A 12,720-nucleotide genomic window follows, 5' to 3' on the forward strand; every position below is an offset into this window, starting at 1 on the left:
ACATCTCTTCTGAGCTTCAAGGATCACATTTATATTAATGTATTCATTAGTTTGCTGAATGGATTTATTTTATGATCCATCTGAATTTTACACGTTGATATGTAAGAAGATAAACGTTAAATAGCCTTGAAAATTTAGCAAAGGATCTAACAATAAGCACAATGACAAAACTATAACCTCATTTCAATCAGCCTGATCACAATGTAATCCAGAAAATACCCCCTATTCCCGTCCTTATGTGGCAGTTCTTCAGTTTTTAAATAAATAAATAAATAAAATTTAAATATGGGCTCTCAGTTATTCTTTGGTTTACTCCTTTTTTTTAATTGATTTACTTCAGTTCTTGGATTTTTTTCTCTCCAGGTTAGCTTGTATGTTAGGCTTTATCTTGTACATCACATCATTTTACAAGAATCCACAATTTTGAATCGGTTTTATTTATTTCTAAAGTCCAAAATCACCTGAATAATAACTGACATGAAGTCTTTCAGGGCCGATGCGGAGCAGGGCCCCTGCTTTGGGCGGCCCTGCTGATTCAGACGGATAGCAGGAGCAGGAGGAGCAGGAGGAGGAGGAGGAGGAGGAGGAGGAGGAGGAGTGTGTTCGTCGGCACACAGTCAGTCAGGAGCACCAGAGTCCCAGCGGCAGTTCGGGAGAGTCTGAGCGGGGAAAACTGCGTCCAATACGGCAGAAGTCAGACAGGGGAATCCGCAATGAGTTGGGGAACGGAGCTCTGGGTACGTGTAAAGTCTTTAAAGTGTGTTTCCGATGAAGTGTCCCGCTTGTTTGGATCGCGTTTTGACGCGGACAACACACCGACTTGTGGGAAATGGAGTGGAGGAAAGGTGCCGCGTTACCTTTAGCTTTGTCTGGAAAGCGGCGAGCGGCTAACATTCGCGCTAGCTGTCCGGCTGTGCTGTTAGCCGGCGAGGCTAAAGCTAATCCGCGGTGCACCTTAACGGCTGTGACAGCGGCGGAACAATAGAGGCGAGCCCGCAGACAGCCGGGGCGGGGGTCGCGCTGCCTCCTCCGCCAGATTACCCGTCAACTTACATGACATCTGTGCCGCTCATACGGATGTTTTTTGTTTGACTGGCAAGTTACCAAGTAGTATCTTGACGGGTTTTAGTGTGTCACACCCTGTCTCAAGGAGAAGCTGGCAGGGTGGAGAGACGGCGTGATCCGGGTGGAGACCACCGTCCTGTTCGGGCTACTTAAGATGAAGCTCAACTTCACAGCCGTTTGCTCCGCTCACTGGTTGGCTCTTTGTTGCCAGTTATCCAGTCTTTTGTCTTAACTGGCATGTGACCGGGGGGGTCTTATGCTCATATGAACTGGATCCACCGACATCCTACTGCAGCCCACAGCGCTCAGCTATCGCAACTCAACAAGCTAAAGACAAACCACTCAGATCAGATTTTATTACTCAAGTCACTCAGACATGAGCTGCTGCTGCTTTTAGTAGATATATACAAATACAGTAGGTGTTAGAATGAGTGGATGTCTCCTTTTACATCACTTCCAGGTCTCAGAGCGGTTGTTATGGTGTGGTTTCAGTATTTGTTGCAGCATTAGGTTACCTTATTGAATATTTGTGTCAGTAGGAGCCATAACTAACAGCGTGTTGAGCTTCAGCCTGTGTTTTAGGGGTGTTGGCCATCGCAGGCTTGTTGTAACCAGAGAGGCAACCAGCAGCATCCCTTGTGTGTGTGTGTGTGTGTGTGTGTGTGTGTGTGTGTGTGTGCTGCTCCACCTCCCTGAGATGATACTCCTCCAGCTGACCTCAGTGGTTATTATCTGCAGTTTAATATAAGCTAATTTTTTGCTTGCTCAGCCCTCAGATGTGACATGAGCGCGCCGCCACAGACAAAGAGATAGCTGTTTGTGGTTCAGAAGGACTGTGAAATAGCACACACATGAACGAGATGTGATTTGTCAGGATATCAGTGTTGTTTTTGGATCTCCCATTCATATTATCCATTCAGATATTCGTCTCCCCCTCCCTCCCTCCCTCCCTCCCCTCTAGTGAGTAGGATGTAATCAGCTGCCTCAGTTTGTGCAGTTTGTATGTTCCCAGAGAGACTGAGAGACCAGTGGAGAAATTCTGGTGTTACAGATTCAGTGTTTTTGAAGTGTTTCTGAAGGAGTGAATGTGTATCAGGAAAAGATTATATACAGGTTTCTGCATGTTGCTGCCATTTGATTCAGTTGCATAAACATCTAAGATGTAAGAGTGTTCAAACCAGGAAAACTGTTCAGGCTGACCCACTGTACTATTTTCATTGTAAATAGATGTCTGTGATAAATTTTTTAAAATTATGGGCAAGTATTATGTTTTTATCTCACAGTATGAGCAGTTCTTAAAAGCAAGCAAACCCAGGGAAAGAAAATTAAAGATAACAGTAAGTTTTAACAGGTAGTAGAAATACACAACACCGCAGTTTGATGAGAATTCAACAGCAGGGTTTTTAATGTAATGAATCCACCAATCTGAGTCCAGTAAAATAAGTCCAAGGAATAAATCCGTCATGAAGAATGAGTAAGTATAGTTTGTTGTTTCTGGATATTCAATTACTCGCTCAGTAAAGGTGTTTGATTCATCTCTGCATCATCTTTTCGTCAGTGCTGTAGCAAAGCAAAGCACGCTGTGATTTGCTGAGCGGAGACGCTGTCTGACGAGCCGTCATAATCCCCTGATGGGATTAATATGTTGGCTGTCTGATGTCAGATTACGCATCCCATTTTACGGATTATTGTCTGTAACACGGGATGTAAAACAATTGGCTGTTGTGTTTCACAGATTACTGACGATATGATGTCGGACTTGATTGTCCACCTAATTTTATATTACAGACCACGAATGGATCAGTAGGAGTTTGGCTGTCTGACCTCGGGGGAAACACGACTGGCTGTCCAATAGCAATCGCAGTAAAAATACTGAAAGAGGCTCATCACCTTTTCCCAGATCCCAAGGAAATGTCATTTTTCTTTTTTTTAATGCTACCAGCAGTCCAAAACTCAAAGATATTAAATAACTAGTATTTAAGAAAAATTAAAGCCACAAGTATTTACATCTAAGCAGGTAATTTCTGGAATTTTAGTTGAGAAATAAGTGAAATGATAATGTGATCATCAACTTCGTTGCCAGTTGATTTTCTCTTAATTGACTACTTGCAACTCATTACTGTTGGATTTTCCTGCTGGTTTTGACCAGCTCAAAAATGATGCTGTATTTAAGTAAATTCGAGAGACGAGTTAAAAGTCAGAAGAAAGTCTGAAAAAAACCCAAAAAACATAAATCTTGTTTTTTCCGACTGAATTCACAGGTTTTTCCTGTGGCTGCCCCATCCCTCATGTTGTACACAAATGCATCAGTTGTTTACATTTTTTTATCTTTAAAGTCCATCAATGGGCATTTTTTAACAGCATTATCTAAATAATTATCTAGCACTGAAGTTAGCATTAGTATGTTCAGCGTAGCTTGGCGCTTTGCCCTGCGTTTCGGCTTCAGCCCACATCTTTGAGACAAAGATTTACAAAGCGAGTGAGGAACATCCTATTACCACGCTGGCTTCCTGCCCTCCGAGACACTCACATAAAGTAGGAAGTGTTTGTCTGAATTAAGGCTTTGTGTGTGCTGTGTGTGCTGTGTGTGTGTGCGCTAAGTGCCAGGATGCTGCCATGCTGTGCTCTGGCCTGTCTGGTTGAGGTGAGCCTGAGGCCAGCAGAGTGGAGCGGCCAAGTCTGACTGAAGGACAAGAGGCTGACTGGCAGCCGTCTCTGCTGATCGGCCAAACTGAAAGACAAGGACAAGGGGATAAAGGAGGCAGAGGTTGGGGAAAGAGGACAGGTTCTAAACGGCTGGCTAGACTCTTGATTTTACTTTGAAGCCTGTCAGCCGTTAAACCAACAGGAGACTGTAGACCAATTGTGGAAACTCGGATTCAGAGCAGTGAGTTTTACCTGCTGGGTATCAAGAGTCACAAGAGTTTGCTTTTCTCTCCTTCATATGTTGTGTGGATTTGGAAAATACTTATTACTGTGTTCCCTCGGGTTTCCTAATGGAGGTGTTGTTGGAGTACTGGGTAGTGAGGGCGTGGCGGGCATGTTTGAATCATTTGATCCACAGGATCAATGATACCACAGGATTGTCTGTATTCTTGGCATTCATCCCATTGAACTCTGACGAGGGGGCTCGATGTCTCCTCTCCTGTATGTAATATTTATAGACCATAGCCTTCGGTATATCAGGGTCTGGAATGATTCCAGTTTACTGACTCTAAGGTGTCATTTCTGCTGCTTTCAAATGGTGTTGTCTCGCCTTGTTTTGCCTTCAGAGATACGGATAAGGATTGGGCAATATTTTAGAAATGCGTTTGGGGTGTGTTTGTTGGTGATGCAAAAGTAGACACACCTGAGCAACACCTGCAATGTCAGAGTGATCTTCATGTGTGTTCTATTTTCAGTTGAGTTCCTTGAAGCCTGAGTCAGGTGTATCTGGGGATTCTCTCAGGTTTATAAAACTGTAAATACTTCACAGTTTTGAACAGCTGGTCTATCGCCTTGAGCCGTTTAAGTAGACTGTTTCACTTGTTGGATTTGAAATACTACACGGTTAATTCATCAGTTATGATCAGGCTATACTCTTCTGCATTGGCTCTGAAAGCCTTGTTTCTGCAGACACAAAAGAGGAGTGGTGTGAAACTCCTGCGTAACTCATGTCACACCAGGCGCCGGCCTGGCCAGCTCACGCTTCATACACGGACGTCGATTCGGCTCTGTCACTACAGAATGGTGAGGTGGAATAATTGTGCGACATTCCCACCTCAAGCAGGCTGCGTAAAAAGGGGCTATGAGGATAGATTTATAGGAAGCACAACACAACTCCTTGTGGCGTCTGCCAATGGGGAGCGACCACAAAGCGAGCCTTGACCCACCATTTGGTGTTTCTTCTCTTTGGCCGTGGTTTCCAGTAGGTCACAGCGGGTGTGAGTGAAGTCATGTGGAGGCTGAGGGCACTGGCCCGGACACGACAGGCTGTTATATCCAGTCAAGCCAAGCTTTTCAACACATTGTGTGTGGAGGGAGGTGTTTCAGAAGGTGTGAGTGAGAGAACATGTTGTTTTCAGTCCTCGGAGTTTGGAAGTGACAAGCCCACATTAATTTATGTCCTGAGTGTGGGGGTGGATGTCTTTCTTAATTAACAAAATTGTGATAACACACATCTGCAAGAGACAAGGAGGAAGATGAAGATGGAGTGGCAGGAAGGAGATGTGAGAGAATATTGGAGGAGAAAGCCCATAAAGATGAAGACAGAGAGGAGGTTTAAGGATGGAAGGGATGTTTCCATATGGTGGGAGGTGAAGGCTGATGGACTGAGAGACAAGCAGAGTTCACAGACATAATGGATGAGATGAAACTTTAATGATCCCAGTGGGGAAATTGGCTGCTGCAACAGTCATAGAAACAGGATACATCAAGGATGAATGGGCTGTCAGTCAAAATGAGTTAACACTGGATAAAAAGATCCAGACATTAACAATAAGAGCAAAATAGCAGCATGAGCTCTGGTATTGTTACTTCTGAAAACCTCGACTTGATCAAGTGTGTCTGTGTCCATTGAAACTATTATTTAATGAGTGATGCTTCCTTAGTTTGATCTTCTCTCGTAGCATGAAAGTATGAATGCTGTTCAGTAATTGTCGTGTATCCTGTAGCCCAGGTGTGATTTCTGAAATGTTCCCATGTGACGGTGAGATGAATAATCAGGACTTAAATGTGTTGAGTGTCAAGACATGCCATCTGGACGACATTGACGATGAAAAGAAGAAATTAAATGAAGAAAAAGAATGACCAATCCATCATCTTCTGAAACGCGTTTCATTTTGAGGGACGAGTCCTAACACACGCAGACGTGGAGCTGCTGACTTCTTCCTCTGTCCCCACTGCTCCTCTCCCTCCCACTCTTCCTTCCTCCTGTGCTCCCCCTGCCTCGCTCTCTGTCCTCCCTCTGGATGTAGTCACAGCTGCATCCACCCAGCCAGCTGTTTGGCAGCCATCCTCTTGGATGCAGGCACCATCACACCTGTGCACATTTCAGTGACCCTGGATGAACTTGTCATCCATCAGTCTAACTGGGTCAGCAAGTGTTACATGACCCGACTTTGTGATCCTCCTCCCAACCAGCCTCTTGTTGCTGTGATACTCTTTTTCTATGAGCGTGAATGGTGGCATGCATAACTCAAGGAGTACTATATGGGCTCAGGTTTGTACCTGCAGGGTTGCCCGTCAGTTTCTTCTAGAAAAAGAGAAAGAGTGAATGAAGTTCAGCCTATTTTGAGATACATGATTTGTGGCAGACATTTGCTACATGTATGTTAAACCTTTGGTTCATTGCATTTGCTCACGACAGTCATAAAAATTAATTCTTTCCATTATTTATAATTTCTGTCTATGGTTGGAACGTCAGTGTTTATTGTAATTTATTTCCAGGAAGTGAAAACTGAATCACTGAGACTGAAGCTGTTCCAGACGTCTCCGAGTCATGTCTTGTTTAGATGCAGGACTTGGATCAGAGCAGCAGCTGCATTCATACGCTTGTGCTGTGCTTCCAGGAGTCGGCCTGTCTGTCAGCTGTTTATTAGTCAGTTACTTTATTAGCCAGCAGATAAAAATGCAGGGTTTAGGACACATGGAAATTTGGAAGATGTTGGGAATTTTTCTGGTGAATTTTCCCTAGGTCTCCGACCCAGTCATTACACTAAGCCTCTGCTGGATGGCTGGCTGCTGTCAGTCTCAGGCCTGTTTGTGTTACATGCTCACAGGCGGTAGTGTGGACTTTAGACTGATGGCGTTCCCTTTTGATAGCCCTGTTTATTAACTGCGATGCCCGTGAAGAGGGTTGGGCAACATCATGATATACCAATTTTGCCGAACCTTTCATAGCACTGTATGTATGTATCTACCTTTGGTCGTATTAGGCTATCGTGGGGAGGCTAATGCTGCAAGTCAATGAGACAAACTCCTTTTGAAAATATTTTATTTTTCTGATTTTTTTTGTTTTTTTTTTGCACCTTAATTTCCTTAACTGGATTAACCAAACAACAGAAATTCCCATCTGTCAGTTTTCATCAGTCATAAGTTTCTCTGTTTCTTAGTTTGAATTAAATAAAAATAAATCCTGCCACACACATTTCTGTAGCTCTCTATCAAGGCTTGTTTTATTTAGGTTTGATCAATTTTTACCAGACTGCATGGAGATAAAACACCACCCTGGGTTTTAGGAAGCTGCAACGGACATTTTTCACATTGTGTAAACTAAGCAGATTAACCACCATTGGAAAATAATCATTGTTTTTAGCTGGATATGATTTGGCAGTGAATGTCTGTGCATCACCTCCCTAACATAACATTCCTGTTTAGTGTTCACCAGGCTAATTTCTTGTGACTGAAACAGTGGTGAGACTGATGTTTGTAGTTAGTTTGAACCTGTTGTAAACCTTGGTGTTGGTGACGTAGAATCGAGATATCCTGCAGCTCGTGTCCTTTGGTTGCTGTGTACTGAACACACGAGCTGCACTGATGCTATCTGCTCTGTGGACGCACACAGCAATTTAGTGACATACACGTCGCTTCATTTCCACGTTCAGCGATCTGCTTCTCTGTCTCTGCCGTTACTTCCCTTGGTTGCCACAGTCAAAGCATGCGGAATAAATCAAGAATGAGCAGATGAAGCCCCTTTCTGTTCCCTGTTTGTGTACATGTGAGCAGCGAGCAGCGGGTGTGTGTTTGCCATGTGACCATAGACCATCAGCTCCTCTTATCCCACTGTGGAGTTAATAATTGCACCTCTCCCTTCCTCTTGACAATACTCCTTAATACTCCTGCTTTTCCCGTGGATCTTTCAGCACAGACACTTTCATCTTAGGGTATCTCACAGGCCAAGATAAAACGGTTGAGTGTCACAAACCCTCAAACAGCCTTTTGGTGATTTGGAGTGCAGAATAAAGAAACTAATGAGGTGATGTTCGGGCAGTGTTTCTTCCTGTTTTCTTATCTGTTCTTTATGCAGTTTTTCAAATTCCTTGTTTTCTTTCACCAAAAGACCAAAGCAGAAAGATATTTATGTACAGTGATATAACTGTATATCACTGTAACAAGGCAGCAAATCTTAACATTTAGACACTGAAGTGAGATGGTATATGGTATTTTTGCTTTAAAAATGAATTAGATTTTTTTCCCCAATTAAGTAGTCAATGAACTTTAACTTGGTTTGACCCTTAATTCACGTCTGCATCAAAAATAAACTCAAACGTCTTGTGGCTCCAGCTGCATATAAACCATGCAGGCGTTGTGACCTGAAGGTTACAGTTCGTCTTTTGATGCAGGGTTCTTGTAGGTCCCCACCTCCAAGTGCTGATGTAGCAGTTAACCTTGTGTACAGGCAGTACAAAAGCACCGTTACAGCACTGCCTTGTCGGTCTGCAGAATCTGTTTGGTCGATAAGTGTGTGTATGGGAAACACTGGCTTTTGGCAGGAATTTGCCACAGTGCACATACCATTTAAAACACACATCATGTGCAAAAGTGTGTACATACATACGCGGGATAAGCATAACTAGGACAGCTCCACCCCCTCTCGTCTGTCTCGCCGCCCGTCTTTCCTTTCTCTGTGTGTCCTCCCGTCCAACACAGAGCCTGTTTGCAGGGAGACAATGTTAATTCTTGTAACAGAGCAGTTTTCCCAGGCTGTTTGTTTGGCCAGTGAAGTTTCAGAGCCCAATAAAACTGCTTTGTGTTGCCTTCAGCTCTGTGCTGCTCATTTGCACTCACTCACACATACACACACACACATTCAGTAGCTGCTCAACATGGAGGGTTTCTGGTTACCGAGGTAACCTATCCCTGCAGTATGCAGTATACCCCCTGGATACCATGGGTACCCCAGACTGTAATATTTCAGGTAGTCAGAGTGCAGGACAAAGGATATTAAGAAGCAGGCTGACTCTGAGCTGGCTGGTTATCCCTCTTGTTTATCAGAGGAAAGATTTGTGTGTATTTTTTGTAAATGAAAGAGAAGGAATCCTAAAGGATTTGTTGTCCTTTTCTTTGGAAATGTGGAAACATATTTTCACAGTCCTTTATTTCCTGACAACCTGAGACTTGTCTTCCCTCGAGTGCTTGAATCAGCCAACTATAAATTTGCAGAGACTCTCTTTTGCAATGAGATGACAACAGAAGTCTCAAACAGGATTCAGATTTCTTAGTTAGTTGTGAACCCATTTAAACCCACTTTGTGACCCACTGTTGTCTCCCAAAGCAATGTTTAAGAAACACACAAACACTACTGTGTTTTTCTAGTCCAGACTCAGAAATCCTGTATCTCATCATGGGTCTTTGCTCACGGCTGAAGATGTGCTGCAGAGCTGTGGAAGCAACAGTAACTAATGCTCATTAACGTAGTAGCACCCGATAGAAATAATGAAAGCAGCCATACAGGTTTGGTATATCAGAATATCAAAATATCCACTACTATTGACTGGACTGTCATGAAATTTTCTCATGGTCTTTGCCTCTAGCGTCCATCATCGGTCAAAATGTAGGTATGACCAGATATTTGCAAAGCTAATGACATTCCCATCGGCCTCAGCTGTACTTTGTGTTTATAAGTTAGCACGCCAACATGCAAAACTTATATGGTGAACTTAATACCTACAAAATATCAGCACTGTAAGCATGATAGCATGTGGACACTCACATTTAGCTCAAACCGCTGCTGTATGGTTGCAGGCTCTTAGTCTTGTTAGATAGATTAGCTTAGATTAGCATTTATTTTGTGACTTGGACAAATTGCAAAAAGAAACAGTTGTAAAGTGATGTTTGGATATTACTTGTGCTGTTTTAATCTTTAAAAAGTTAGTCAACAGACTGTTTCTGTGCACAAAGCCCCACAGAGTGATGAGTCTGGAGGCGTTTGCTGGCTGTGAACATTATCTTCCTTACTTATTCGTTGTAACAAGCTAGTTAGCAGTCAGATACTGACCAGCTACCAATGCTAATGGATAGTAAATAATATTTTAACCTTGAAGCATATTCCATCAATTTATCTGGAAATTCAGCAGAGGAGGTTTAAGGCTGTCAAGATGAATTCAGATTCAGATATCTTTAGCTTTAATTGTCAGGCGTGACTTACCAGCAGTTTATTTCCATAATGGATTGTTTACTTCTAAATTTCACTTTTAGTGTAATGATTATTATAACATTGATGATAATAATAATAATACAATACAATAATAAACATTTTAAGTATGATTGTATGTTGCTATCATCGCTGGATGGATGGAAGCTATAGTACAACAGTGTTGTTTTCAAGACACAAATGAATTAACAACCTAGTTATGTAAGATATGGAGTTAATGGTTAATTCATATGCTACACTTTCACAACGCTGGCCAGTACGTGTTCTCTGCCGTTAAACATGGGCACAACAGGGAACAAGAAGACGTGCTCGCTGACCATGGAGAAGTTCTCTGTCAGCAGTCGTGCTCAGTCACTCCCTACATGAAGTAAAGGGCATTTCTACGAATTTACATGCTCATTTATACAGTGGTGAAGACGTATCTGAGGAGATGTTTCTGCTTAATGCGGGCAGCTTTTGGGTTAATGTGAGCTATGTAAATGGAATTCCTGCTGGATATAAAGGAACATTGTAAGAAATGTTCCACTGACCTTTGACCTAGCTGAGGCACGTGATAACGGGATGGAGGGATTTTTCACAATTAACACAAGGAGCTGCCAGCACCTCTAAAGCACCCTAATTAACATTTCATAACCATTTTGTTTAATCTGCACAGTTTGTAATTTAATACTTCGATCTTTGTACAGAGTCATTTCCTTGTGTTTCCTATTTTTGCTAAGCTATGCTAACCGGCTGCTGGCTGCAGATTCATACTTAGTGGACAGATAACCTGCATATGATAGCCTGGCTCGGGCGCTAAGGCAGTGGTATGGTTTGTTCCAAAGGTCACTTTACATTTTTAAATGAAAATGTGCTTATTTGCATGTGGAGTTTTACCTCACACTTGTTAGACTGTCAGCATAGTTTTTATATCTTTTTGATTTTTGATTGTCAGCACTGAATGAACTGAAACTGATGTGATGTGATCATTGGCTTAAAATAGCACCAGCAGTCAGCAGCCAAACCAGAAGTATCATAGCCTACAGTCAGCCGCACTAACCAGTATGAACGTTGTGACGAGAAGGTGTCGGGCTCAACGCGAACACTCATCAGCTGGGGGCCTCGTGCAAAACCCTGACTATGATTAGAGCGCTTGAGTCAGCGGCAAGATAAATCAACGATCCTGTGGCTTTTTTTCTCAGATGAATGAGATGTTGGTGTGTGTGTGTGTGTGTGTGTGTGTGTGTATGTATATGGAGCCAGCCTCGCACATGTGGTCTGATGACACAGCTCAGTGGATTGTTGAACAGATACAGTATCCATCACATCCTGTTCTTTCATATTGGACAGACGCACAGGAAACACTGTGGTTAATATTGTGGCCAGCCGCTGAAACTGACTGTGATTAAATTAGCTGTGTGTGTGTGTGTACAAATGTGTCTTTGTGTAGCCATTCAGCTCCACACCCAACACATGATGAGGCTTGACTTCTGATAACCAGTTTAGAACTAAAAAATACCTGAATTTGCTACACTTTTCTTAAGTCACGAGGCACATCGCCGCCATGCTGTCAGTCGTGTTGCTGATATGAATGACAGCAGATTACGAAATGTGCTCGTCTCTAAATGCAGTAGGATGTTCAGGTTAAATTTATGGAAATCAGATTTATGTTTTAAACTTGTGATTAGAGACTGTTCATCCTGTAGAATAAATTGTGATTATTTATGTTGGCTTAAATGGATGCAGACACTGGCATCACAAAGCCTTGTTGCTCATGGATTGAGTTGTTATTTGTTTGAAGTTTTGCAATAATGTCTCAATCTCTACACGCTGGAGAAATGTCAGTCGTTAGTAGACCTCTGTAATAAAACAAAATCACACTTCATCACATCGTTTTGTGAAAAGGTTATTCTACATAAGGAGCTCTCACAGTTTCTGTCCAAAAGAACAGGTTTCCCTCTGTCCAGCCCCTTTAGATCAGATGGTGACCCAGGAAATCCGTTATACCTTCAGTGTCAGAGGGTTGACCTCAGAGCCATCCTGGTCCCTGTGTGTGTCTCGGGGTTGAGACGAAAAGGGTCAGACTGAGGCTGAGACAAGCTAATGGATCCTGAGCAAAGTCACTGTCTGACATTTACAAATACAGCAGAGAAAAGTGTGTGGGAGTACTCAGCTTTTTATGGCTTTTTTTCATTTGCTTGGATAACCACCGTCATGTGAGACGCTCAGTGACGATGTTTCCAGTCACGTGAACAATTCATGTTTGAGATTGGATTTTACGCTGCGTTTAAATTGTAACTAGCAAATAAAAGAAGCATTTAAATTTTTTCCCCTCACCCTCCTGTGTGGTGGCTGAGACAGTTTCTGGTTTGTTCTGGACAAACTGGCGTGACATGGAAGACTCTGTAGAGGACCTGCTCTCACCAGACAATTTATGATATTTTTGCTTTGAAAATGATTAATATTGTGTCAGATTAATTATGAATTATATCTTGATGTCCGGATTTTATGTTATTTTCCAGGTTGAGACTTTTGCCGCCGGG

General features: G+C 42.6%; 1 protein-coding gene across 3 annotated transcripts in view; it reads left to right on the forward strand.

Annotated features, from left to right (window-relative positions):
* The first annotated feature begins 571 nt into the window (after positions 1–571).
* fnbp1l (formin binding protein 1-like) overlaps positions 572–12,720 on the forward strand; it is a 40,678-nt gene continuing 28,529 nt past the window's right edge. For 2 of the 3 annotated variants that reach the window (XM_046392655.1, XM_046392654.1), the window contains exon 1: positions 574–737. In XM_046392655.1, the coding sequence (XP_046248611.1) occupies positions 714–737 (24 nt within the window). In that variant the 5' untranslated portion in view covers positions 574–713. Of the gene's footprint in view, positions 738–12,720 lie in introns of all 3 variants that reach the window. The other variant, XM_046392656.1, reaches the window with a different exon arrangement.

The sequence above is a fragment of the Scatophagus argus genome, chromosome 6 (assembly GCF_020382885.2).
Source record: "Scatophagus argus isolate fScaArg1 chromosome 6, fScaArg1.pri, whole genome shotgun sequence".
NCBI lineage: Eukaryota > Metazoa > Chordata > Actinopteri > Scatophagidae > Scatophagus > Scatophagus argus.